This window comes from Pseudophryne corroboree, chromosome 3 (assembly GCF_028390025.1).
Source record: "Pseudophryne corroboree isolate aPseCor3 chromosome 3, aPseCor3.hap2, whole genome shotgun sequence".
Taxonomy (NCBI): domain Eukaryota; kingdom Metazoa; phylum Chordata; class Amphibia; order Anura; family Myobatrachidae; genus Pseudophryne; species Pseudophryne corroboree.
This window is the reverse complement of record NC_086446.1, coordinates 402753349-402778227: the sequence shown is the minus strand read 5'-3', so window position 1 is coordinate 402778227 and position 24879 is coordinate 402753349. Positions and strand designations below refer to the sequence as shown.

At 43.6% G+C, this 24879-nt stretch overlaps 1 protein-coding gene across 1 annotated transcript; it reads left to right on the top strand.

Annotated features, from left to right (window-relative positions):
- Positions 1-1850: 1850 nt before the first annotated feature.
- Positions 1851-22886, top strand: LOC135057297 (TLD domain-containing protein 2-like). The gene is made up of 6 exons (XM_063963186.1): positions 1851-1892; positions 16057-16224; positions 18974-19126; positions 21504-21599; positions 21962-22038; positions 22131-22886. Exons 1-6 carry the CDS (start codon positions 1851-1853, stop codon positions 22264-22266), a joined length of 672 nt encoding a protein of 223 aa, XP_063819256.1. The 3' UTR covers positions 22267-22886.
- The last annotated feature ends 1993 nt before the right edge of the window (positions 22887-24879 follow it).

Genomic DNA, 24879 nt, shown 5'->3' with positions numbered 1-24879 from the left:
AAGTTAGCAGTAAAGTATTTTTGGTTTAAGTGTCTTAGTTTTCCTTGCAACTATAAATTCTGAGATTTTACCACATATGATTTTTTAATATAAAGACAAGTGCAGGTAGAAAACATATTGTTACTAGAACCCTTGAACCTGGTTCAGAGACAAAGGAGTATTATTTACTGATGTTTGATTTTGAATTACATTCTAAAGTCGATTTAAATTGACTGAAATCGAATTAAATCAACATTCTTTTCACTTTCCAAATTGTTAATTTACTAACATTTGATTTTGAAATCGATTTCAAAAATGAATTCGATGTGTGTAGATTTTCACTAGTGGTTCCTGGTTCAGTTATGTATGTCCTTATCAGAATCTAATATAAAATCATCTATAAAATCGAATGAAATAGAACAAACACTTCCATATGTGTTTCTATTGGCCAGAACATATCACATGCCAGAAGCTGCTGTTGTTCCTCCAACTCTGGTTTGTGTGCATCTCCGCTGGTAGGGTGCCTGCCACCGTTTGGGGGTGGTGAATCCACAGATGGAGGAGAGATGAGCACTGCATCCATCTCTGAATGAGGCCCATAATTCCTACAGGCACAGTTAACCATGTTTGGGTCCCTTGTTATTAGAGATGTGCGCAAATCCTTAAGTGTTTCTTGATTTCTTGTAAAATTGATAAAAACATCTACAATTGTGTCATTTGGACCTGTCACACAGAGCCTATACAGTATTATTAACATCTGTCCTGATTAATTGACGGACGCTGTGGCGATTGCAGCTGTGATTGTGCACATTGAGGATGTGCGAAACTATAAAAAAAATCCAGCAGCCCTGAAAATTAGACAGACACCGAGCAGAGCAATCGCAGAGGCACAGCAACTGTGTACACATTCCCAGTGCACATGCAGATCCATCGATAATCGTCAGCTTGAGTAAATCAACGTGCAGCATGGCAGCCTGAAGAGAGACACTGTAGGCACACTGCTTGCGAATGGATTCGCAGGCGCACCCTGGAACACGCCCTAAAAATAGCCAGGACACGTCTATATTTTTGCCACCACTCCTCCACCCATGCCCACAAACGGTGCCTGACTGTTAATCACTCTGTGTAAAGGTAAGTACCGCGAGCAGAATCACAATTTACCAATAATCGCTCAATAGCAAAAACAAAGGCAAAGTGTCCATCATCTCTATTTTTATAGGCATCATAATGAAGGTATAGGGGACAAAATGTTGTTTTGAAGCTAAAGGGGTCTATTTATTAAGCTTTGGATGGAGATAAAGTTGCTGGATATAAAGTACCAGCCAATCGGCTCCTAACTGTTATGTCACAGGCTGTGTTTGAAAATGACAGGAGCCGATTGGCTGGTACTTTATCTCCATCAACTTTATCTCCATCCAAGGCTTAGTAAATAGACCCAAAAGTCTCCTGTCTGCTCTGCTATTAGTCTATTATTTGGGGGATTTGCATGTCGATTGTGTGTTAGATTTTTGATCGATTTTCAAAACGAATGTTAGTAAATCATCCATCTATGTAAAAATACAGATATTTTGCTAATTTTCAATTTTGAACGGGATTTGGTTTTATATTCGATTTTACATTCAGTTTTGCCTTTAGTAAATGTCCAAATTGCAAAATTGGATGAAAGTTTAATACAAAACCACCAAAAATGCAAAATCAAACATTAGTAAATAAACCCTGCCCAGAGAGACAACATGTGGGTGTAAACATTAGGGTACAGTAAAACTGTGACTGAGGTGGGTAAAGAGGGACAGCAATGGGGGTGGAAGACGGTTTATCGCTCAATATAGATCACACCAATTTAAGGATTGCTATTGGTGTATTTCCCGGAGATGGTTGCCATCAATGGGAAACACAAACAAGAACCATCGATGGTATGAAATCATGCAATGTTACACCATTGATGGCCATCAGTGTTTTGCACATGCACACTGCAGGCAGGGCTGGTTTAAGCCTTGGAGGGCCAGGGGCACTTAAGACCCAGGGGAAGGGATGGTGTATATTAGATTGTGCATACCTCCCAACATGACCCATTCCAGGAGGGCAAATGCTCTCTACCTGGACTTACCTCTAAATATATGATTGAAGTCACCTGTGTTGAACTATTTCATTGATAAGAAAGGTATTTCAACACATGTGATTGCAATCATAAATTGCAATCCATAAAGAGAGAAGTCCAGGGAGAGAGCATTTTTCCCTCCTGGAATGGGGTCATGTTAGGAGGTATGAATTGTGTATATTCAATTTAAACCAATAGTATATATTAGATTTAAACTAATAGTTTAATAATGCCTGGGTACTGTTTATAGCTCCACCTAATTGAGAGACAACTATTTTATAGAGTTTTCTTGTAGTGGAACAAAGACAACTTAACCTTAAAATACACATAGAAAAATAACATCTATAATTTATCTTGTCACATGCAAGAACAGCAGCATACCTCCCAACATGACCCTCTCCAGGAGGGACAGAATGCTCCGCTCCTGGACTTCCCTCTAAATGTATGATTGCCATCACCTGTGCTGAAATGCCTTTCTAATCCATTTACCTGTTCAAAACAGGTGCCAGCAATCTTAAATTAAGAGAAAAGTCCAGAAGCAGAGAATTCTGTCCCTCCTGGAGAGGGCTATGTTGGGAGGTATGTAGCAGCAGCCTCTGTATTAAGTCTTTGTGGTCTCCAAATTCACTGGGACAGTACTTAGGAGGACTCTCTCTAGACCCGAATGCTCTTATTAGATAATTGGTTACACAGGAACTAGACACCTAGGTGGGGAAGAGGAGATGCTAGGATCGCTTGTTCACTTACAGCTCTCTCTCCCCTCCTATTTCTACTCTGGTCGGGAAGCTCCATCGGTAGCTCATGAAACCTGATACTCCTGTGTCTCTGCCTGCACTGCATACTGTCCTGCTCGGATTCTGACTGCCTGGTTCTGCTGCTGCACAAGATGGAGAGCTAGTGATGTCAGTGTGCTGCAGCTGAGTGGGGCCCCTGACAGAGGGTGGGGGAGGGGGGTGTTACAGTACCCCTGCGCCCACCACCCCTTAATCTGGCTATGACTGCAGGAAGACAGAGACCACACCCATGGAGGTGGGAGGCAAGATGTTTGTAACTGTCTTGCCCACCTATGAATGAGAGAGTGGGCAAGGCTGCAGTGCTGACAAACAGCTAAGCTAAGTCAGCGCACACATCAAAATGAGAGATGTGATGTACTCGGAGCCTGCGCCGCAGTGCAGGGCTAACAGACTCAGAGCCGGCGCCGCAACGCAGGGTTACTACTGACCTCCTATGTAACCATCGTTAGGAAGGCCATTAATGGTGTAAAACTAATTGGTTAGCTATTAGCGTCCAAAATCACATTGCAGGATGCAATTATACCGCCCTGATGTATTAAATAGCACATGCAGGACATGGGCTCCAAAAGGAACCCGTTCCTGCGATGTGTTCACTCTAGTGCTGTGGCGCATATATGCTTCATATCCCAGAGCTTGGTATATCTAACAGCATTGCATCCCCCATAGAAACAAACGGGAGATGCAGCTGCTTTCTAAAATGGAGTAATCGCATCAGGTATCTCCCTAAAACTAGTGTTTTTGGGTAATTGGCCACAAATATTTAATGATAAATGGGCCCTAAGCCAGAATTGGCATGTACCTGGGGTGGGATATCAAAACAGTGACATCGGCAGGTGTTTCAATCAATTGTTTCAGCCAGCAATTGGTGCCCCTAGACACGTGCCTAGTGGGAAATTCACCACGGATTGGCAGTGAGTCTCTGTGTCACTGTGATCGATGGCGCTGCTAGTAGACTCAAGTGCTGCGCTAAAGTCTACTATTCATGCACAGTGCTCTGGAAAAATAGTGCAGCAGACATTTTCCCAGTGATTCTCCCTACTGCGATGCCCAAAATGCTAGGAAAATGGCAACCGCACCATTTTCCCAGTGCTTTTGCAGTGCTGCCACAGTGGACACTGTACTCCAGATAGGTGAGTATTTAAAAATGGCGACCGCGGGCGTGATGTGAGTCCCCCTGGACCCAATGGGTTCATATGCACTGCAACAATTATAGATACGCCGGTGGTCCTGTTGTATTTGTACACTTATTTGAGGGTTCAGCAAAATTATATCATGAAAGCGCCTCAGAATGGGAATATTGTGTTTTATGAAAATAATCTGTACACACCAGCAAAACTAAATAACTCATCAATGCAGACATATAGTGTATGCTGCGAACATCCCTAATTTGTGCTGAATTCCTGCTGCACTTTGATCTGCTGAAATAGCATGGATATAGGCGCTCTTCTACTAACAGCAGAAAATCAGACAATACATATATTGTGTGCTTTTATTTCTTTTAACTGGCTAATAGACCTATTGATTGTAATTTTCCTGTTTAAATTTCCAGCTGCTAGTAATTTTCCTGTTTAACACTAATGACACAATTGTCATTGAAATTATGACTTTGCCCAGTGAAACATTGTAATTGGAACCTAGTTTAATGTTTTATGTATCTATTTCTTATTAGGTCATGCAGGTTTTCTATTTACATTACAAGGTTTTACATGTTTAGCCAACACTGTACCATTTCAAAATGTGTATACAGCAACAAAGTGACAGGTCAGAGTGCCAATAAAATGTGATACACAATACGCTGTCAGGAATTTCCAGCCCTGTGGTGCAGCGTACAGGAGAGGTACTGTACAATCCTGTTCAACTTACACATGGCCGGTCAGCATTCAAGATATTCGACCCAAATTAAAGATGATATACAGTACAAGCTGTACTCTTGTCAAATGTTAGACGTAAAATTCACATTCAAAAAGGATGCATAGTTTCATAGACATCAATGGGAATCCAGTCTTTCATATGTATAAAAAGAGAAAGTAATGATTAGTGTTAGCAAGACATTTTCTTGTGTTTTATTTTCATACCAGTATAAAAAACAAAACAAAACACTTTGATAGTCTTAAGGTGGGTACACACTATTAGATATATCTGCAGATCAATTGATCTGCAGATATATCTATGTACGGATCGGGCAGTGTGCTGTGCATACACACAGCCCGATCCGTCGGGGGACTGACGTCATGAACTGGGCGGGCGGGCGCTTGCGCCCGCCCAGTTCACCTGTCAATCACCGCCGGCCGCCGCAGCATGTGTACGGGCGGTCGGACGACCGCCCCGTACACACACAGCGACGGGCCAATATATCGTTAGATATATTGGCTGTCGGCTGTGCTGCGCGGCCGACGCAATACGTCTGTGAACGACGGAGTTCACAGACGTATCGCCCGTACACACTGGCCGACGGTCCCGCGATGTATCGGCCGTTCAAGAGAACGGCCGATACATCGACCAGTGTGTACGGGCCTTTACAAAATCAAATTAATCAGCAACCTAGGTTCCCAAGCTTTCAAGTTTATTTAACAGTCTGCTATGTGGGACAGTGTTAAAAGCCTTACTAAAGTGTAGATAAGCTACATCTATGCCGCCCTTTGCATAGATGTATAAATCCTGCGTTTGACCCTGCCTTGATCTATTACTTTAGTCATCCAATCAAAAAAGTCAATAAGATTTGCTTGACATGATCTCCCCCTAGTAAATCCATTCTGTGTGGGATCCTGTAAATTGCTAGATTTTATATATTCTACTAGAGATGAGCAGGCGATAAAAGACAGGGCTCAGATCTGCACATCTGACTTGGATCCCAAAATGAACCAAAGCATCATACTCCCACTGTCAGATCTAGTGGGTTTTGGATTCGGAGCCAATTTCAAAGTCCCATTAAAGTCATGGGGCTGTCCGCTGATGGCTCTCAGCCAAAAAGCGCTTCCTCATAGATTTCAGTGGGCACAGCAGGGCAGAGCACATGGAAGATCGCAGCCACCCCATGCACCGCCAACTCCGCTGACAACCGCACTGTATCCGACCTGCACTGTATCTGACCTCCAATGTAACTCGCACTGTATCCACTGTTTCCAACCCACAATGTATCCAACGCGCACTGTATCCTACACTGCCACCACTTTATCCAATGAGCACTGTATCTGGCGCACTGTAACCCACACTGTATTCGACCCACACTGTATTGGACCCGACCTGTATGCGACCTGCACTGTATATGCCCTGCACTGCATCAGAGGCTCAATGTAAACCACCCACACTGTATCTCACCCGCATTGTAACCCACACTGTATCGACCTGCACTGTAAACCTCACTGTATCCGACCCGCAATGTATACGTCCTGCACTGTATCCAGCAGTTACAGAACTCTTTTTTTTTATGGTTGGGAAAATTTTGGGGAGCTGCTCAAAAAAAGGCTGATTGAACGGGGCATTACATGGGCACAGAGTGCCAGTCATCAGTGGCCCAGGGCCCCCAGGAGAGAGGTACAGATTGGGCACTGAGAATATGTATGTGCACATGTGTAGAGGGCATCCACGTCTGCTGTTGCTATTTTACATATGGTTTAGGTTGTTTTTTTCATTGCTGTTTGTTAATGACTACCACTTTAGAGCAGTGATATTCTACATATGATTCTTAGTAAATTTCTGTGTTTGATTGTTTTCTATTTAAAGTACTTGCAAGTTGGTTTCATAGGTTATTGCTAATACATTACTAATTTGCAAAACATTTTAAATATAAATAACTGCCGTGTGTTTGTGCCGCTGCTCTGTTGCTTAGTTTAGCCAGCCGTTGGTCTATGTTGGAGAACAATATTGTGAGCTGTGAAGTAGTAAAATTGATTGGAAATGACTTGAAATTAATGTTATAGAGGTTAATATACTGTAGGAACAAAAAATGCCCAAATTATGTGATTTTAGCTGTTTTATCCATGGAAAAAATAAATAAATACAGATCCAAAACTAAAATAGTGAGACGGTTTTGGCAAAACTGAATCCAAAACCAGATAACGCACTGTATTAGAACCAAGACCAGCAAAAATGGGCTGGCACACATCTCTATATTCTACAACTCTTTACTTTAAGAGTGTTTCCATTGATTACTGATGTAAGGCTCACTGGTAGGTAGTAATTTGCTTCTTCCTTGCTTCCACATTTGTGCAGTGGAACTACATTCGCTCTTTTCCAGTCCCCTGGAATTACTCCTGTAGCTAGCAACTGGTTGAATAATTCTATTAATAGTGTTACCAGCACCCCTTTAAGCCTTTAATGTATACCATCTGGCCCCATTGATTTATGCACTTTTAGTTTTGAGAGTTCTGTTAGGACTTTCTCCTCTGTAATGTACTTGTATCTCCCTTATTTTTATGAATATAATTGCAATTTAATTGTGGCCCCTTCCCCTCTCTTTCAGTAGTGAATACTGAGCAAAAACAGTTAAGATGATCTGCTACATGTATTACATTGTCTCCCTCAACAAAACTTACCCTCTCCGTCTTTAGTCTTATTATTCCTCCTTTTGTTTTTCTCCTTTCACTTATATAATTATAAAAAGTTTTGCCCCCTTTACCTACTGTGTCAGCGTCCGGAGTCTTACCGGTACGCTGGGGCTGGCTTCCTTGGCGTTGTGCGGGCAGTGGCGGAGGTGGGCTGCTGCGCCGGATCCGTGGGCAGTAGTAGCGGCGGTGAGGGGGTCCGCTCGTGGCGGCGGGACGCCGCTACAGCGGGTCGCTCTTGCTGAACCGTTGCTTGGAGACCAGGGGCAGTGAGCAATGTGGCTTTACAAAAAGGTCTGCATTACTGGGCGCCGCCATGTTGGAGACCAAGTTTTAAGCATAGTTCCTGTTTCCTGTTTCTTCCAGCCAATCCAGGGGAAGCTCTCCCTATAAAAGGGGGCTGGTTTAGGACAGGGATGCCAGTGCTTCAAGTTACAACCCTGTTGTAGGTGCTTTAGCCTGTGCTCCCAGGATTCCTGCTGTATCTTGGTTCCTCCTGATCCTGCTTGGTCGGTTCTCTGTTGCTGCTGCAGCCCTGCAGTTTCTTGCCTGCTACTGCCTGTGGAAGCGCTCCTGGAAAACCCGGTCCAGTAAGACAATTTGGGCACAGTCGGCCCTGGGTCTTCTGCCTCGTCTTTCAAGCCACACTCCACAGATCTCCTTCACCAGCCACGCCTTTGTACCACCGACCACAGCCTGCAGATTATTATCTTCAAGCCTCGTTTTCCAAACCACAGTCCACAGTCCTTGTCTCCAGCCACGTTTTCAACTACCATCCACAGTTCCACAGTTCATCATCTACAGTCTCGTCTTTCGAATCACAGTCCGCAGTTCTTCACCTCCAGCCACTTCTTTAACCATTGTGCTTCAGCCTCGGTTCTCTACCTCAGCCCTGTACATAATAAATACTTTCCATTGACTCTCAATCCTCGCCTACGTTCTTCATTGCTCCGTGTCCCATGCGAAGGAACTATATCCAGCCCCCTCATCTGGTTCATTCACAGCCTGCTACCTCCTCGGGCAAATCTCAGCTGCCGGATCCTCAAACCCTGCCAGACGTGACAGTAAGCACTGGCCCAATGGATTCGACGGGTGATCAGGCCTCAGGAGGGGATTCAACTGCAGATATCTGGTCTCGCTTAAGTAAGCAGGAGGACACACAATCTCAAATCGTGCAGTTCATGCAGAGTATGTCCGAACGTCTCGATTCTCTCTGTTTTGCCATGACGGCCCCTCAAGTATCTACAGCTGCTCCCACATTGGCACTTCCGGTCCCGCTTCCTCCTGTACCAGTACCACTTCCACGTTTGCATTTGCCACCTCCCAGTAAATTTGATGGGAATCCAAAACAATGCCGCGGGTTTCTTAACCAGTGCGAAATCCAGTTCGAGCTACAGTCAGCCAACTTCCCATCAGCATGAACCAAAGTAGCCTATATAATTTCTTTACTTACCGGGCAAGCGTTGGAATGGGCTTCATATTTGTGGGAGAGGATGGATCCCATCTTATCTAACTATCCAGAATTCTTGGCCACCTTTCGAAGAATCTTCGACGAACCGGGCAGGACTTCTGCCGCCTCATTGGAGATCCTGCGCCTGCGTCAGGGCACGCGTACGGTCAGTCAGTACGTGATCCAGTTTCGCACCCTTTCCTCAGAACTGAACTGGAACGAGGAGGCTCTCATTGCAGCTTTCTGGAGCGGTCTCTCCGAAAAGATCAAAGATGACCTCGCAACTCAGGACGTACCTGATAAGTTGGATAAACTAATTTCTTTATGCAATAAGTTAGATCTGAGGTACAGAGAACGCTGTATGGAGAGGTTGCGGTCAGATCGCCCTAAGCCTAGAGTTGTTCTTCCACCAATACCATCATCACCAACTGTGGAAGAACCCATGCAGATTAATCGCTCCCACCTCTCCAATGAAGAATGTCAGAGACGGCGACAAGGGAACCTCTGCCTGTATTATGGTGCATCTGATCACTTTGTTAAAACTTGCAGTCTACGTCCGGGAAACGCCCGCTCCTAGTTTGTGCTGGAGAGGTCAAGCTAGGAGAATTCTCAGAATTACATACCAAGAAAGAGTCTGTCCTGTTAACCCAATTGAGCTCCCTTCTTCTTCTCTTCTCATCCCTGCACTACTCGACTCCGGAGCCGCCGAAAGCTTCATTATGTCAGCTCTGGTCAAACGATCTGGAATACAAACGGTTCCTTTGGATCGTACCATTTCTGTTACCGCAGTGGATGGAAGTTATATCCCAGAGGGTATTATATCCTTTCGTACTATTCCTCTCAAGATGAAGGTCGGAGTTCTCCATTCAGAAGAAATCTCTTTCCTTGTAATTCCTAAAGCCTCTCATGAACTAATCCTAGGGTTTCCATGGTTAATCAGACACAATCCCCACATTGATTGGCAAACTATGGATGTTCTCTCTTGGGGACAAGACTGCTTTCAGAACTGTTTACCTTCAGTTAGACCTCTCTGTTCTTCCAACCCTTCCAGCCTTCCTGTGGAGTACCAATCTTTTCAAGATGTTTTCAGTAAGCCTGGGGCGGACACCTTGCCTCTGCATCGTACTTGGGATTGTCCCATTGAGCTAGTACCCGGTAAGACTTCTCCCCGAGGTCGAATTTACCCTCTCTCACTTCCCGAGACACAGGCCATGTCGGAGTATATACGGGAGAACTTGGAGAAAGGGTTCATTAGGTCTTCTACATCTCCGGCTGGAGCAGGGTTTTTCTTCGTCAAAAAGAAGGATGGGGGGTTGCGGCCCTGTATTGACTATAGAGGTCTCAATGACATAACAATTAAGAACAGATATCCGTTACCTCTGATTCCAGAACTGTTCGACCGTGTTAAAGGAGCTACTGTATTTACTAAGTTGGACTTACGGGGGGCCTACAATCTTATACGTATTCGCCCAGGGGACGAATGGAAGACGGCATTTAATACCCGCGACGGCCATTATGAATACCTGGTAATGCCTTTTGGCCTATGTAACGCCCCAGCCGTCTTTCAAGAGTTCATTAACGAAATCTTCAGAGATCTCCTCTATGACTGCTTGGTAGTGTATCTGGATGACATCCTCATTTTTTCTAGGGATCTGAAGACCCACCGGGAACAAGTCAAAGAAGTGTTAACTCGTTTACGAAGGAATCAGTTATTCTGTAAATTAGAGAAGTGCACCTTTGAAGTACCCACGATTCCATTCCTCGGTTACATTCTTTCAGGGCAGAGGTTACAGATGGACCCCGCTAAAGTCCAGGCGATTCAGGATTGGGCACTTCCAGCTACCCTTAAAGGAATTCAACGTTTCCTGGGGTTTGCTAACTTCTACCGAAGATTCATTCAAAATTATTCCTCTGTCATAGCTCCTATAACCGCATTAACTAGGAAGGGAGCTGATCCTGCCAAGTGGTCTCCGGAGGCTTTGGAGGCTTTTTCATCTTTAAAGGAGGCCTTCACGACTGCTCCAGTTCTTCGACAACCCGATCTCAGCCGTCCGTTCTTGGTGGAGGTTGATGCCTCTACTGTAGGAGCAGGAGCAGTATTATCCCAGCTTTTCGAGGACAAGAAGGTCCATCCTTGTGCGTTCTTCTCGCGAAGATTCTCCCCCGCTGAACAGAATTACGCTATTGGGGAACAGGAATTACTGGCAATTAAGTTGGCCTTTGAGGAGTGGAGGTATTTGTTGGAGGGAGCTCAGCATCCAATTTCAGTGACCACGGATCACAAGAACCTCCTGTATCTACAGTCAGCCCGATGTCTGAACCCACGCCAAGCAAGATGGGCACTCTTCTTTACCCGTTTTAATTTTAAACTCAGTTATCGACCAGGTTCCCTCAACAAAAAGGCAGATGCATTATCTCGCTCCCTAAGTTCAGAAGAACCCTCTGACCGTTCAAAAGAGCAATTTATCCTGGAATCCACCTCTTTTTCTGCAACTAATACCTCTCCACTTCCTCCTCCTGGGAAGATCTTCGTTGCACCAAATCTTCGCAAAAAACTTCTTACATGGGCTCACTCCTCCTCCTTTATGGGCCATGCGGGCGGTCATAAGACACTTAAATTCATTCAGCGCTCCTACTGGTGGCCTCATCTCAGGACTGACGTTCAGGAATTCGTAGCTGCCTGTCCAAAATGTGCCCAGCATAAAAGTCCCAAGGGTCCACCAGCCGGGTTACTCCATCCTTTGCCGGTACCACTAAGACCATGGACGCATATTTCTATGGACTTTATTACAGATTTACCTATGTCTGGTGGGCGGAACACCGTATGGGTCATAGTTGACCGATTCTCTAAAATGGCACACTTTGTTCCTCTGGCTAATCTTCCATCTGCATCCCAGTTGGCAAAATTGTTTATAGCAGAGATCTTTCGACTCCATGGTCTACCCCAGGAAATCGTGTCTGATAGAGGTCCTCAATTTGTGGCCAGGTTTTGGAGATCCCTATGTTCTGCTCTTGGCGTGAAATTAAACTTCTCAGGATATCATCCTCAAACGGATGGTCAAACAGAGAGAGTGAACCAGGATCTGGAGACTTTTCTGCGTTTATTCATGTCCTCCTCACAGGATGACTGGCTGGACTTCCTCCCGTTCGCAGAATTTGCCCATAACAATCTTTATCACTCTGCCACAAAATCTTCTCCATTCTTCGTTAATTATGGTTACCATCCAAGAGTTCCTGACTTCTAACTTCTGCCTACGCTCGAGGTTCCGGCCGCAGAGTCAACACTTCGTCAATTTACTGAAGCCTGGAAACAAGTTCACAAGACTTTGCTCAAGACATCCAAGAGATATAAGACCTATGCAGATCTGAAACGAAAAGCTGTACCAAGCCTTAAGGTAGGAGATCGGGTTTGGGTTTCCACACGTAACCTAAGATTAAAGGTTCCTACAAAAAAGTTTGCTCTCAGATTTATTGGGCCTTACCCAATCGAAAGAGTGTTGAATCCTGTGGCTTACAAAGTGAAATTACCTCCGCAGTTAAGAATTCCTAATGCATTTCATATTTCTCTCTTAAAACCACTGGTACTTAATCGGTTCAGAGCCGCTCTGCCTAAATCACCCAAGATCCAATCAGCACATGGAGATGAATTTGAGATTCACAAGATCCTCGATTCTCGCAGACGTTATGGTCGCATCCAGTACCTTATTGATTGGAAGGGGTATGGGCCAGAGGAGAGATCTTGGGTAGATGCAGAGGATGCCCATGCTCCAAGACTTCTTCGGACATTTCATGCCAAGTTTCCAACTAAACCACATAGGTGTCCGGAGTCCACCCGCAAAGGGGGGGGGGGGGTACTGTCAGCATCCGGAGTCTTACCGGTACGCTGGGGCCGCGGGGCTGGCTTCCTTGGCGTTGTGCGGGCAGCGGCGGAGGTGGGCTGCTGCGCCGGATCCGTGGGCAGCAGTAGCTGCGGTGAGGGGGTCCGCTCGTGGCGGCGGGACGCCGCTACAGCGGGTCGCTCTTGCTGAACCGTTGCTTGGAGACCAGGGGCAGTGAGCAATGTGGCTTTGCAAAAAGGTCTGCATTACTGGGCGCCGCCATGTTGGAGACCAAGTTTTAAGCATAGTTCCTGTTTCCTGTTTCTTCCAGCCAATCCAGGGGAAGCTCTCCCTATAAAAGGGGGCTGGTTTAGGACAGGGATGCCAGTGCTTCAAGTTACAACCCTGTTGTAGGTGCTTTAGCCTGTGCTCCCAGGATTCCTGCTGTATCTTTGTTCCTCCTGATCCTGCTTGGTCGGTTCTCTGTTGCTGCTGCAGCCCTGCCGTTTCTTGCCTGCTACTGCCTGTGGAAGCGCTCCTGGAAAACCCGGTCCAGTAAGACTCTTTGGGCACAGTCGGCCCCGGGTCTTCTGCCTCGTCTTTCAAGCCACACTCCACAGATCTCCTTCACCAGCCACGCCTTTGTACCACTGACCACAGCCTGCAGATTATTATCTTCAAGCCTCGTTTTCCAAACCACAGTCCACAGTCCTTGTCTCCAGCCACGTTTTAAACTACCATCCACAGTTCCACAGTTCATCATCTACAGTCTCGTCTTTTGAATCACAGTCCGCAGTTCTTCACCTCCAGCCACGTCTTTAACCATTGTGCTTCAGCCTCGGTTCTCTACCTCAGCCCTGTACATAATAAATACTTTCCATTGACTCTCAAGCCTCACCTACGTTCTTCATTGCTCCGTGTCCCATGCGAAGGAACTATATCCAGCCCCCTCATCTGGTTCATTCACAGCCTGCTACCTCCTCGGGCAAATCTCAGCTGCCGGATCCTCAAACCCTGCCAGACGTGACATACTGACAGGGCCATTTTCTCTTCAGCCTGTGCCGTTCCTCATTTGATTACCTTCTTAGCCTCCTTCTGTCTAACAAGATACATACCTCTTTGTCTTCATTTTCTGTGTTTTCTCATCTTTCCATAAGGCCATGTTTTTTGCTTTCACAATACTTGCTACTTCTTTCACAAACCACACTAACTTCCTTTTCCTTGTACTTTTCTTATCCCTTTTGATAGAAAGGTCTGTTGCCATTAGTATTGTACTTTTTTATTTTTCCCACTATATAGCGCTATATTGATGACCTTTTAATTTTTTGGACAGGAACTTCGAGTACATTAGATTTATTATTTCACACTCATAACGTTTTGGAGCATCCCATAAAATTTACTTGGGAGAGTGGCACTTCTAGCATTCATTATGTCAACATTACAATCACGAGACACTTACAAGCTTTTAATACAGATATTTACGTAAAACCTACGGACAGAAACAACCTCTTAAATCATAGAAGTTTCCTTCCCTCTGCACTTAAACAAGGTCTTCCTTATTCTCAGTTTCTGAGCACATGCAGAATAGCCAGTGATGTGAACCGATTACACCGATATGGATATGGATTAATAGTACCAACACACAATTCTTTGTAACCACATCCGGTCCTTTGTTGCTGGGGGTGGAGCTTACTGATGTTATCTATTTAAACTCACTAATGTCATTTCACTTGTATCCTGATGAAAGAGTTGAAGTAAAGACTCTAAAATGCTGATCCACTATTTGGGACCCCTCGTTTTATTTATTCAGTTGTCTCAGTGCCGCCTCACGGAATTGATGTGTGTTCCGGTCTCCTGTGTGAGCATGGCAACTGGAGGGCACCGACGCAATTAATTATCACAGACAGGGAGTGCCGGCCTTCCCAGACCTTTATATATATACTTCGTTCACAGACATATCTCGTCGGCTGCGCAGCACACACTGCCTGATCTGTCTACAGATATATCTGTAGCTCAACTGATCTGCAGATATAGCTATAGGTGTGTACCTGGCTTACGGGAGTGGGCCCACCAGGCATTTACCCAGTGCCCTGGCAAGCATAGAGGTTGAATAGAATTTCTTTAACTGCACTTGTTAAATCACTTTTAAATAAACAACGTAGTATTTCCCAGAGGCGTAAAGACTAAAAGTAGGAAAGTATGGTGTATACCCTCCTAAGACAGGTAGACCACACAACTGAATCCACCCACCACCAATCAATTTCTCTTAAGTGATTTAATAAAAAGTTTGATATTGTTATGCACACCAGTGCCTGCAGGAAAGTACTAGTGTCAGAACTGTTATGCACTCCAGTGTCTGCAGGAATGTACTGGTGTTTGAACTGTTATGCAAAACAAATGGACTCACAGACAAACTGGGGAATATGACATAACGTACACAGAAGGTGATAGGGTAACAAAATACACACACAGTGAACAGAGAAGCCCAGAGGCTAAGGAACTGGGTATCTCCCTTGTATTAGAACTGCTCAGATGTAAAAAGCAAGATGTTGTGTTTTAATACGTAGAGAACCCGAAATGCTGTTGCTAAGGGCAACAGCAAAACCCTAAAGGGTTACCAACGGGTGTGGCAGTAAACTCCTTGGTCAGAGATGGAATGATAGACACAAGGAGAGCCTCCACAATCCTGATTCTCACTTGCAGTGCACAGGTTTAAGCTTACTGCCACTAAACTGACCCCTGACACCTAGCACAGTGAGACAGGATTAGACAGGCAAGTGTTAGAATACAGCCGCAAACTTGCTAAGTTCACAGAGTAATAACAGAACCCCAGCAAGCTAAACGACTGACTCCAGTCTTACTGCTAGGTCTGGATTGGCAGAGTGTAATACCAAATCCCCAGGCCTATTTGCAGTAAGCAACAAACAAATACAAAGCTACACAGTACTGGCTAACTTTCATGAACTGACTAACCAACAGAGATTCAGCAGCATCTGCTTACCCTGAAAAGAGGCCTTATAAAGCAGGTGCTGTCCACGCCCCACTCAGACCTCACAGACTGTGAGCACAAAAACCCCTGCCGTGCACAGAGCCTATAACCACTGCACAGCAAAAGACCCGAACCGGAGTATCAGCTGCGCTCAGGTTACTCCACCAGCACTTGTCTTCCGGTTGCCATGACGACGTGGCAGCACAGGGCAGGAGACCCTAACAGATATGTGCTTTGTGCAGGAAAAGAGCCCCCTCCCTACTTCTGCCACTAGTAAGCATGCAGATTCTGTTGTTCATTTGTTGTGAACCTGGAATTCCTGGGTTTTAAATTTGATATGATATGTTAATTCATTTGTAAAACAGGGCAATTTCTCTCTCATAGAAAAATAACCTGCATGAAGCACTTTCCAGTGATGAATCAGATTATGAAATCATAGAAGACTCAAAAGAGAAGACCCAGGCAAAGGTTTGCAAGAAATCCAAAGAAGAAGTAGAAGAGCCAGTTTTGATTGGCAGTAGTCAGATTTTAGAAAGTGACCATGTCAGACAGGTGAGTGCCATTCTTTTGTGATATAGGGCCTAATTCAGCATGATCACTAATCAGAGAAATTGCAGTTGTCTGCGAGTAGAAAGGCTTTGCCCCAACAGGAAGAAAAAATTCCCTGTGCAAAATTGTGAAAGCATCGCAGATCAATATCCACTTGCAGATGCATATGCAATTTCCAGAACATCAAAGAAACTTTGCCGTCTGAGCAAATGTGAGTAGGTATGAGGCAGCCATTACTCTGCAACTGAGATGGCCCCGAAGAGGTCTGCGTTAACATCAGAGACCCTCCCCCAAAAACACCTGTGCACATCTGTGTCTTTTCTGACACACCCAGAAAACGTCAGGTTTACGCCCAGTCACGCTGGCTTCCTGTCAGTCGCACAGCAGCTACATTGTGATTATGATCTGTACGCATTTTCTGTTGCTATTACCTCTCGCGCATGCGCAATGTGAATGCTACGCATGCTCAGTTGTTTGATAATCACTCGATTTGCGATTTCTCTGAATAGCGATCCATGCTGAATTAGGCCCTTAGGGCGGGATGTACTAAATGCAAAATGTGGCCAAATACTCAGAAAAATGACATTTTTAGAGTTTTAGATGTGTTTCCCAAATGTGCTAAGCTTCAGAATGCGATAACTTGGACCCTTTGGAGGCATTGTGCACAAAGAGGGGTCCAATAGCATCCCTGACAGGTGTCCCTGGTGACTTCTGCATGCGCTGGCCAGTCATAAACTCGGTAGTCTTATAATCGTAAATCATACCTCTCAACTTTGCATGGTTCTGAGGAGGGATATATGTGTGTGCTGAAGGCGATCTCCTGAAATTAGGGCCATGAACTTGTGAATAGGGGGCATGACCTTGCAGGAAGTAACGTGACTGTGAACCACCCCGTTTTTATCACTGTGGGGGTATGGCCAGTGCTCTCTGAGCTGCTGGCCATGTCCCCTGTCCCTCTTTCTTCTATGGAATAGACACTTTGCTAAGCAGGGCAGCAAGTGAGAGAGGGTTTCCCAACTGCCCCCACCGCCGGACACTGCAGGCCGCAGGTAGGGCAGCAGAACAGTCCCTGAAAACGGTATTGTCCCACCAAATCAGGACAGTTAGGCGGTATGCGCAAAGGACAGCTCTTCAGAAGAAAATTCTGCATACACACTGGCGTTATTAATGCCACTATGTATACTATAAATGGTGGGATGTATCGCAACCAAAATGTGATGCTTGATACATCCCTCATCTATTATTTTCATTTATAGCCACATTCAAAATCTCATACCTGCACAATGGAAGAAACGAACAACAAATATATAGCCTACCAAAATGGCAATTGTTTAGCCACACTTATTTAATATTTACATAGCACCCACACATTCTACAGCCCTTTACAGAGAATATTTGTCCATTTACATCAGTTCCTGCCCCAGTGGTGCTGAAAGACATGTAGATGCACACACACATATCCAGATTAAAGGGGGGGATGCAGGGCATACTGTACCCTAGGCCCACTTCTGTCAAGGAGCTCCCCAGCCAGAGCACACTGACATCACTAGCTCTCCCTCTTGTGCAGCAGCAAAGCCAGGCTGCCAGTATGTGAACAGGACAGTATGCATTGCAGGCAGAGACACAGGAGTATCAGGTTTCGTGAGCTACCAACAGAGCTTCCTAACCAGCGGAGAGATATAGAGCTTTAAGTGACCCAGGGATCCCAGCTTCTCCTCCGCCTGCCTGGGCGTCAGGGTCCTGTGTAACCTGTTATCTAATGAGAGCATTCACGTCTAGAGAGAAACACACACAGAGCATCCTCCTGAGTCCTGTCCCAGTGTGTTAGTAGTACAGAGGCTGCTGCTATTGCATAATATTATAGATTTTATTTTTCTATGTGTATTTTTAGGTTGTTTAGTTGTCTTTGTTCGACTACAAGAAAACATTATCAAATAGTTGTCTCTCTATTAGGTGGAGCTATAAACAGTACCCAGGCCTTATTAAACTATTAGTTTAAATCTAATATGCACCATTGGTTTATATTTAATATACACAATCCATACCTCACACCATGACCCATACGAGGAGGGACAAAATGCTCTCTACCTGGGCTTCCCTCTTAATTTATGATTGTAATAATTTTTGTTGAAATAGCTTTTTTATCAATTAAATAGTTCAACACGTCATGCCAATCATATATTAAAAAGGAAGTTCAGGTAGAGAGCATTTTGTTACTCCCAGAATGGGTCATGTTGAGAGCTATGCACAATCTAATATACACCCTCCCCCTCCAACAGGGCCACCCTGTCCTAAGTGCCTCAGGCCCCCACCCAAGGCTTAATCCGGCCCTGCACACACATACACACTAGGGTTAATTCTTGTCAGGAGCCAATTAACCTACCAGTATATTTTTGGATAATGGGAGGAAACTGGAGTACCCGGAGGAAACCCATGCAAGCACGGGGAGAATATAAAAACTACACACAGTTAAGGTCTTCATGTGTCTTCAAATATAACACTTTAAACTTTATGTACATTTTTGGGAGGGTGTAAAATCTGTTTTGGTGGTGAGCTGGATGTACTGTAAATGGGATGGGAGCTATCTGTAAGTTCCACTATTAATATATACTATATAAAAATGTTTTCACATTTGCCTGGCTCATAAATTTGAACACAGGCTCCTATATTCTAAAATATTTGAGTTGTTCTATTAATTGGATGCATGTGTTGAATTTGCTCATAAAACTAATAAATAATTTTAATATTTCAGATTGCTCAACATTTGCCAGCAAAAGTCATTGGATATAATTGGAGACTACTATATAGTACAGACAAACATGGCTTTAGCCTGAGGTCTATGTACCGTACCATGAGTGAGATCATTTCACCAACATTGCTGATTGTGAAGGATGATGAGGGAAAGGTAATTTTCATTACCAGAGAGTTTTGAACAAATAATTACCATGTGACCTTTAGTAAGTAGCAATTAAATATCCACTATTATGTCATAAACTTATTATGACCTCACCAGCATGTCTAAAAGAGGAGTCAAAAGTATACTGGAGTTAAATTATGGGTGGGAAATCCTGTTAGCCGCAATGAAACATTGATTTTTCGCTATTTTTCAGGCTATCCTATTAGATCGCCCATAAAAAATGCCCTTTCTCCCAAAAACACACAGGTTCTGTGAATCCTGTGTGTTTTCGTGAGAAACAGCACCGTTTTCACGGCCTGAGGCAGGTGAAGCAAAATCCCTGATAAACCGTGGCTTGCGCCAGCTTTTCAGGGCTAATAGGATACACTACACTACAGTGTAGTACATCTAGTACACAGTACATTTCCTTGATTCCAACATATACAACAGTAACATAATCAATTCCCACAAATAATTTTTTCCCCCAGTTAGCTAATTTTATAACTTGTTAAGATCATAATGGCATAATTAAGTTTAAATGCAGAAGGTCTGCCCCAATCTACTGCAGCAAAAGATCTCTTGCAATCTGAAAGTGAACACAAGGGTTGATTCAGAGGTGGACGGTCGTTTTAGACACACCAGTTCATTTTGATGGTGAGCTGCTCCACTGTCACATGTCGGTCGGCCCTCACGCACCTTCATAGCCGACGTTCACCCCTCACATGAATGGCATGTGGTGCCCCACAGTTACCACATTGGTTATTTGTAATGGTGCCATTTGTCCAGTCACGATATACCTTCACCACAGCAGCATGTGAACAGTTCACATACTGTGCTATTTCAGAAATACTGCCACCCTTGTCCCGAAAACCATTCCTTTTGCAACTCTGATAAATTGCCCCTATTACCCATGACAGCAACGAGTGATATGTGTGCAGATGGCTTATCACACACATTATATACCCACCAAGCCAGCGCATGACATGTGATGTACTTCATGGGCTACACACTGCCAACGTCAACTGTAGGAGGTGGTCAAAATAATGTGACTCAACTGTGTATAATATGAATGCATAATGCTGTAATATATAATATAAGTGCATAACGCTACACTATATAATATGAATGCCTAACTCTGTGAAAATAAAAAAGCGAGCATCTGCACCTGCTTTAGCAACTTCAGTTACACTTGTTCTTGATCTCTATATATTTGTTACTCGGAGACTGCTACGGTGACTGTTCAGGGCTGTAGAGTTTGTCGTGTTTTACGTGTAAATGGTGATTTATGGTTTCTAAAGAAAATAATTGTTGTCAGATGAATTAATGTATCAATTTCGGCAAATTAATTTCCAAAATGTACCTTCAAAATATTTCAGTTGCAGGTTCAGGAAGGTCCTTAATGGCCATCGCCATAGGTGTATTAAATTAGGGTAACTCTACAAATAGCTTTATCTATAAACGTAAATATCTTCTCCTATAGTTCACTATAACGTTTGTATAGCTAGTTTTTTGTGGCTATGAGTAACTTCTCACGTTGCTGATTTATGCGTCTGCTACAATTACTCTAATCTACAGTATTTCACTTTGTCTATAAATACTGAATGAACTCTGCATGTTTGTTTGTATTGATTACGTGGGAGATGCCATTATTACTAATTTTTTATGCTAAATTGGATATGTTTAATACAGTATGCCCATATTATACAAGCCCAAATTAGCAAGAAAAAAAGTAACGAAATATTGCCGTCTTTACTCTTATCACATGGGGGGTCATTCTGACCCGATCGCATGCTGCAGTTGTTCGCAGCACAGCTATCGGGTCGGAACTGCGCATTCACCGCCACCGCAGTGCGCTGGTACATGCCAGACGGCCGAAGGCCGTCGTTACCTATCGATCGCCTCTGCCTGATTGACAGGCAGAGGTGGTCACTGGGCAGGAGGGGGCGGCACAGTGGCGTTTGACCACTGTCTGCGCAGGCGTGGTCGGACCGTGCGGGGCGCAGCTGCTGCGTGATGTCACACGCAGCCACTCCGACCCTGGGGCAACGACGAGTAACTCCCGGCCAGCTGCAAGAGCTGCGCTGGCTGGCAGTTACTCTTCAAGTACAAAATCATCGCCGCTGTGCGTTGCTTTTGTACTTGTGCGGAGGGGGGGGGGACTGTCATGCGGGGCGGACTAGCCCTGTGCTGGGCGTCCCCCCGCATGTCTGGGAAGATGATCGTAGCTGTGCTAAAATTAGCACAGCTACGATGAACTCGGAATGACCCCCATGATCACTGAGTGATGTAATATTGAGTACATATGCGCACAGACAGATGTGACATAGGAGTAAAAGCTGCTTCTATCTATGAATGTAAATGTATAAACTTACTGTATTTCTTGCAGGTGTTTGGAGGCTTCTCTTCCAATGAGCTCAGGATTAGCTCTAATTTCTATGGGACTGGAGAGACCTTCCTTTTCAGTTTCTCACCACATCTAAAGGTACAAAAAAAAACTTTTCGGGACAACTGTTTGTCTTTACGGCTGTAGATTGATTTTGTTATCAATGAAGATTACTTATCCATCAGTATGAGTGCTGTCACACCATTAGGTTGTTCTTTTTGGGGGAAATGCAGGCATACCATTCAAATACAAAACCGCTTTTTGTCTTTTGGAAAATATACCTGTAATGAACCTCTTGTTATCGTCTGCTCTTTGGAAGGCCCTGGTCCTAGTAATATGTGTATATATATATATATATATGTGCAAATGTTTCTTATTAAAGCAATTCCACTACCAAATATGAGCCTGGTCGAGCATGCCATAAATATAAATGCTTCCATCTAAATCATATTTCTTCACAGGTTTTTCGGTGGACAGGGAACAATACTTTTTTTATTAAAGGGGACAGTCAGTCATTGACATTTGGTGGTGGTAAATGGTATGTATTCTGCAAATGCTTGGATATGTGTTGAGCAAGCATTTTATCAGAGACACCTGATTACTGAACTCTGTTTTGTTTTTTGTTTACAGCGGTAACTTTGGTCTTTGGTTGGATGGAGATTTATACAATGGAAGAAGTCAACAATGTGATACTTTTAACAATACAATATTGTCCAGTAAGGAGCAGTTCCACATTCACAGCCTGGAAGTGTGGGCATTCAACTGATCTTCTTTGGATGTTTCCCTCATCCATCTTCTGGAAAGACTATCAGTCATGATGAGAATGGTTTGTGAGTTCGCAGACAACAATTCTACAATCAGACAATAAACAGCCTGAGTTGTGTTCCTGTTCTGCAGGTGGCTCTGCTGGTTGGAGGCAAAAATAGACTTTATCAGCAACTTTATAATTGTGTCTTTTAAAAAGACTGCTGAGCTATAATCACAACCTATGAGGGTTTTTATATCCCTTCAATGTTACACCGGACTGGTCGGCTTATCTTTATCTTTACCACCCCACCCTCCTTTTCTCGCTCTTCATTATACTCCAACCTTCCTTCTCTCTCAATCTTCTATTCCCTCTTTGTTCACCCTTTTTCAACTTGTTTTTCTAAAAATGTTTTAAATAATACTTAGGAGATGATAATGTATAGTTTGCTTTATTAAATGTACTTTTCAAACAACCATTTAAGTATATGTTACCACACTGTTCTTGTCATGTTCATCTGTATCATTATGTTACTTTATTGGTTGTCATCTTGAGACCGCTGCTAAGGTCACTTCCTTGTTTCTATGTATCGTCTCACCAATAAAATCTCCTTAGAAAAAAAAAAAGACTGCTGAGCAAGACAAGTCCAATAAATGTATTTGTTTGACGTTGGTAGCATTGCTTGTCTGTGAATACTGTAGGTCAAGTATATTAAGTTGTCTACAGAAAGGAGATGGATTTTCAGCACAATCAGATCCCTATTATAAGTAGATTCTTGTATGATCGTGATTAGTGTCCACAGTTGAGGTATTCAGATGTGGAGTCCCAAAAATAAAACACAATAATGTGCATTGCATGTGGTATGTGTTGTTTTATACGAGCAATAATCACAGTGCCCTCAATAACAAAAAATGGCTTGGACATAATCACACCATTATCCACAGGTGGTTGATATTCCAGCAATGTAGTTCAATATACTGTAAACTCTACTTCATAGTTGAAAAGTAATGTGGACCACGAATACCCTAGGTGGGAAGAAATTATGTATTGTGTACACCATTTATTTTAAGCAGTATATTTTCATGTATTGATACCCAAATGCACTCATCTAAATTCACAAGTGACAGTAAACCTCTTGTTCACCTCTCACCACACGGAGGCATAAGGGCTGTCGGAATCCCAGCGCTCAGCATACCGGAGTCGGAATCCCGACAGTCGACATACCGACAACTGTTTTCCCTCTTGGGGTATCCACAACACCACCGGAGGGAGAATAAATAGTGTGGTGCGCGATGCATCGCAATTCTGCGATTGCATAAGTAATTTTGTAATTGCATCGGTGGGCATTTTCTACCTTTACCGGCGGCTCTTCACATTCATTTTTAGCAGAAGCAGTATTGAGAAAATCGCATATTCTGTCTCAATAGCGATCCAAGCTGAATTAGGCCCATAGATCGTAATTCTGACAAAAGTCGATGATGAAGATACCAGTCTGTAGATTTAAACAATTAAAAAATATGTTTTTGGACAGAGATCTATTTTGTCAATACAAACAGTATATCTGGAAAATATTCACAGTGCTTCACTTTTTCCACATTTTGTTATGTTACAGCCTTATTCCAAAATTGAATAAATTCATTTTTTTTCTGCAAAATTCAGCAGGACAATGACCCTAAGCACACAGCCAAGATATCAAAGGAGTGGATTAGGACAACTCTGTGAATGTCCTTGAGTGTCCCAGTCAGAGCCCAGTTTTTTATTTTTAATAAATTTGCAAAAAAAAAACCCAAAAAAACAACCTTTTTCACGTTGTCATTATGGGTTATTGTGTGTAGAATTTTGAGGGAAAAATGAATTTATTCTATTTTGGAATAAGGCTGTAACATAACAAAATGTGGAAAAAGTGAAGTGCTGTGAATACTTTACGGATGCACTATAAGCCCCACTTGTTGAAAAAGTTAATGACACCTTTGTTGATATCTCGGAAGGTTGCAGTACTTTCTGTTTCACCTCATTCAGGGATGGGGAAGACCACGATGTCCAATGCAGTAGAATAACTTTTTTTTTTTTTTGCAACACTGAGGATGATCCATAAAAGAGGAATGATGGTTACCTTACTGGGTCCCAAGGACTAGTTTTATAAATTGGTGTAGAGACATGCCATTTGATCTAAATGTAGTTGTAAAGAGAAAATAGAGTATAAGTACAATATAACCTTATTTTAGAATTTTTTGTTTTTACGTCATTCCCAGAAACAGTGTATAAATCGGGCATTAGATTGCACGTATTTTTAAAGCGGCAATCATTTACAAGGACTTGGTTTTGCCTTGTAAATGATTACTGCTTTAAAAATATAGGCAACATCGGCTGAAAACCTGGACCTCTGCAAGCTCGGACCCTATTACATTTCCCGAAATATGTACAGTATACGGTTGCCATGTTTACTTGAATTATTTGTTATGGCCCCCATACATCTATGCAGCTATTCCCTGACTGAAATGCCAATCGGCGATCCATTGGGGGATCAGGGAAATTTACCATGTGAAAAATGCCTGATTCCCCAATCTTCACTGATAATGGTCGGGATCGGGATTTTTAAACATGTTTATTATCCCCGATCCCCAGACCCAGTCA

Excerpts from the sequence above, each read along its gene's own strand:
- LOC135057297 (XM_063963186.1), top strand. The coding sequence starts at position 1,851 with ATGGTTGCCATCAATGGGAAACACAAACAAGAACCATCGATG. Across the intron at positions 19,127-21,503 it reads TGAAGGATGATGAGGGAAAG|GTGTTTGGAGGCTTCTCTTC; the intron begins GTAATTTTCATT and ends TATTTCTTGCAG. Across the intron at positions 21,600-21,961 it reads GTTTCTCACCACATCTAAAG|GTTTTTCGGTGGACAGGGAA; the intron begins GTACAAAAAAAA and ends ATTTCTTCACAG.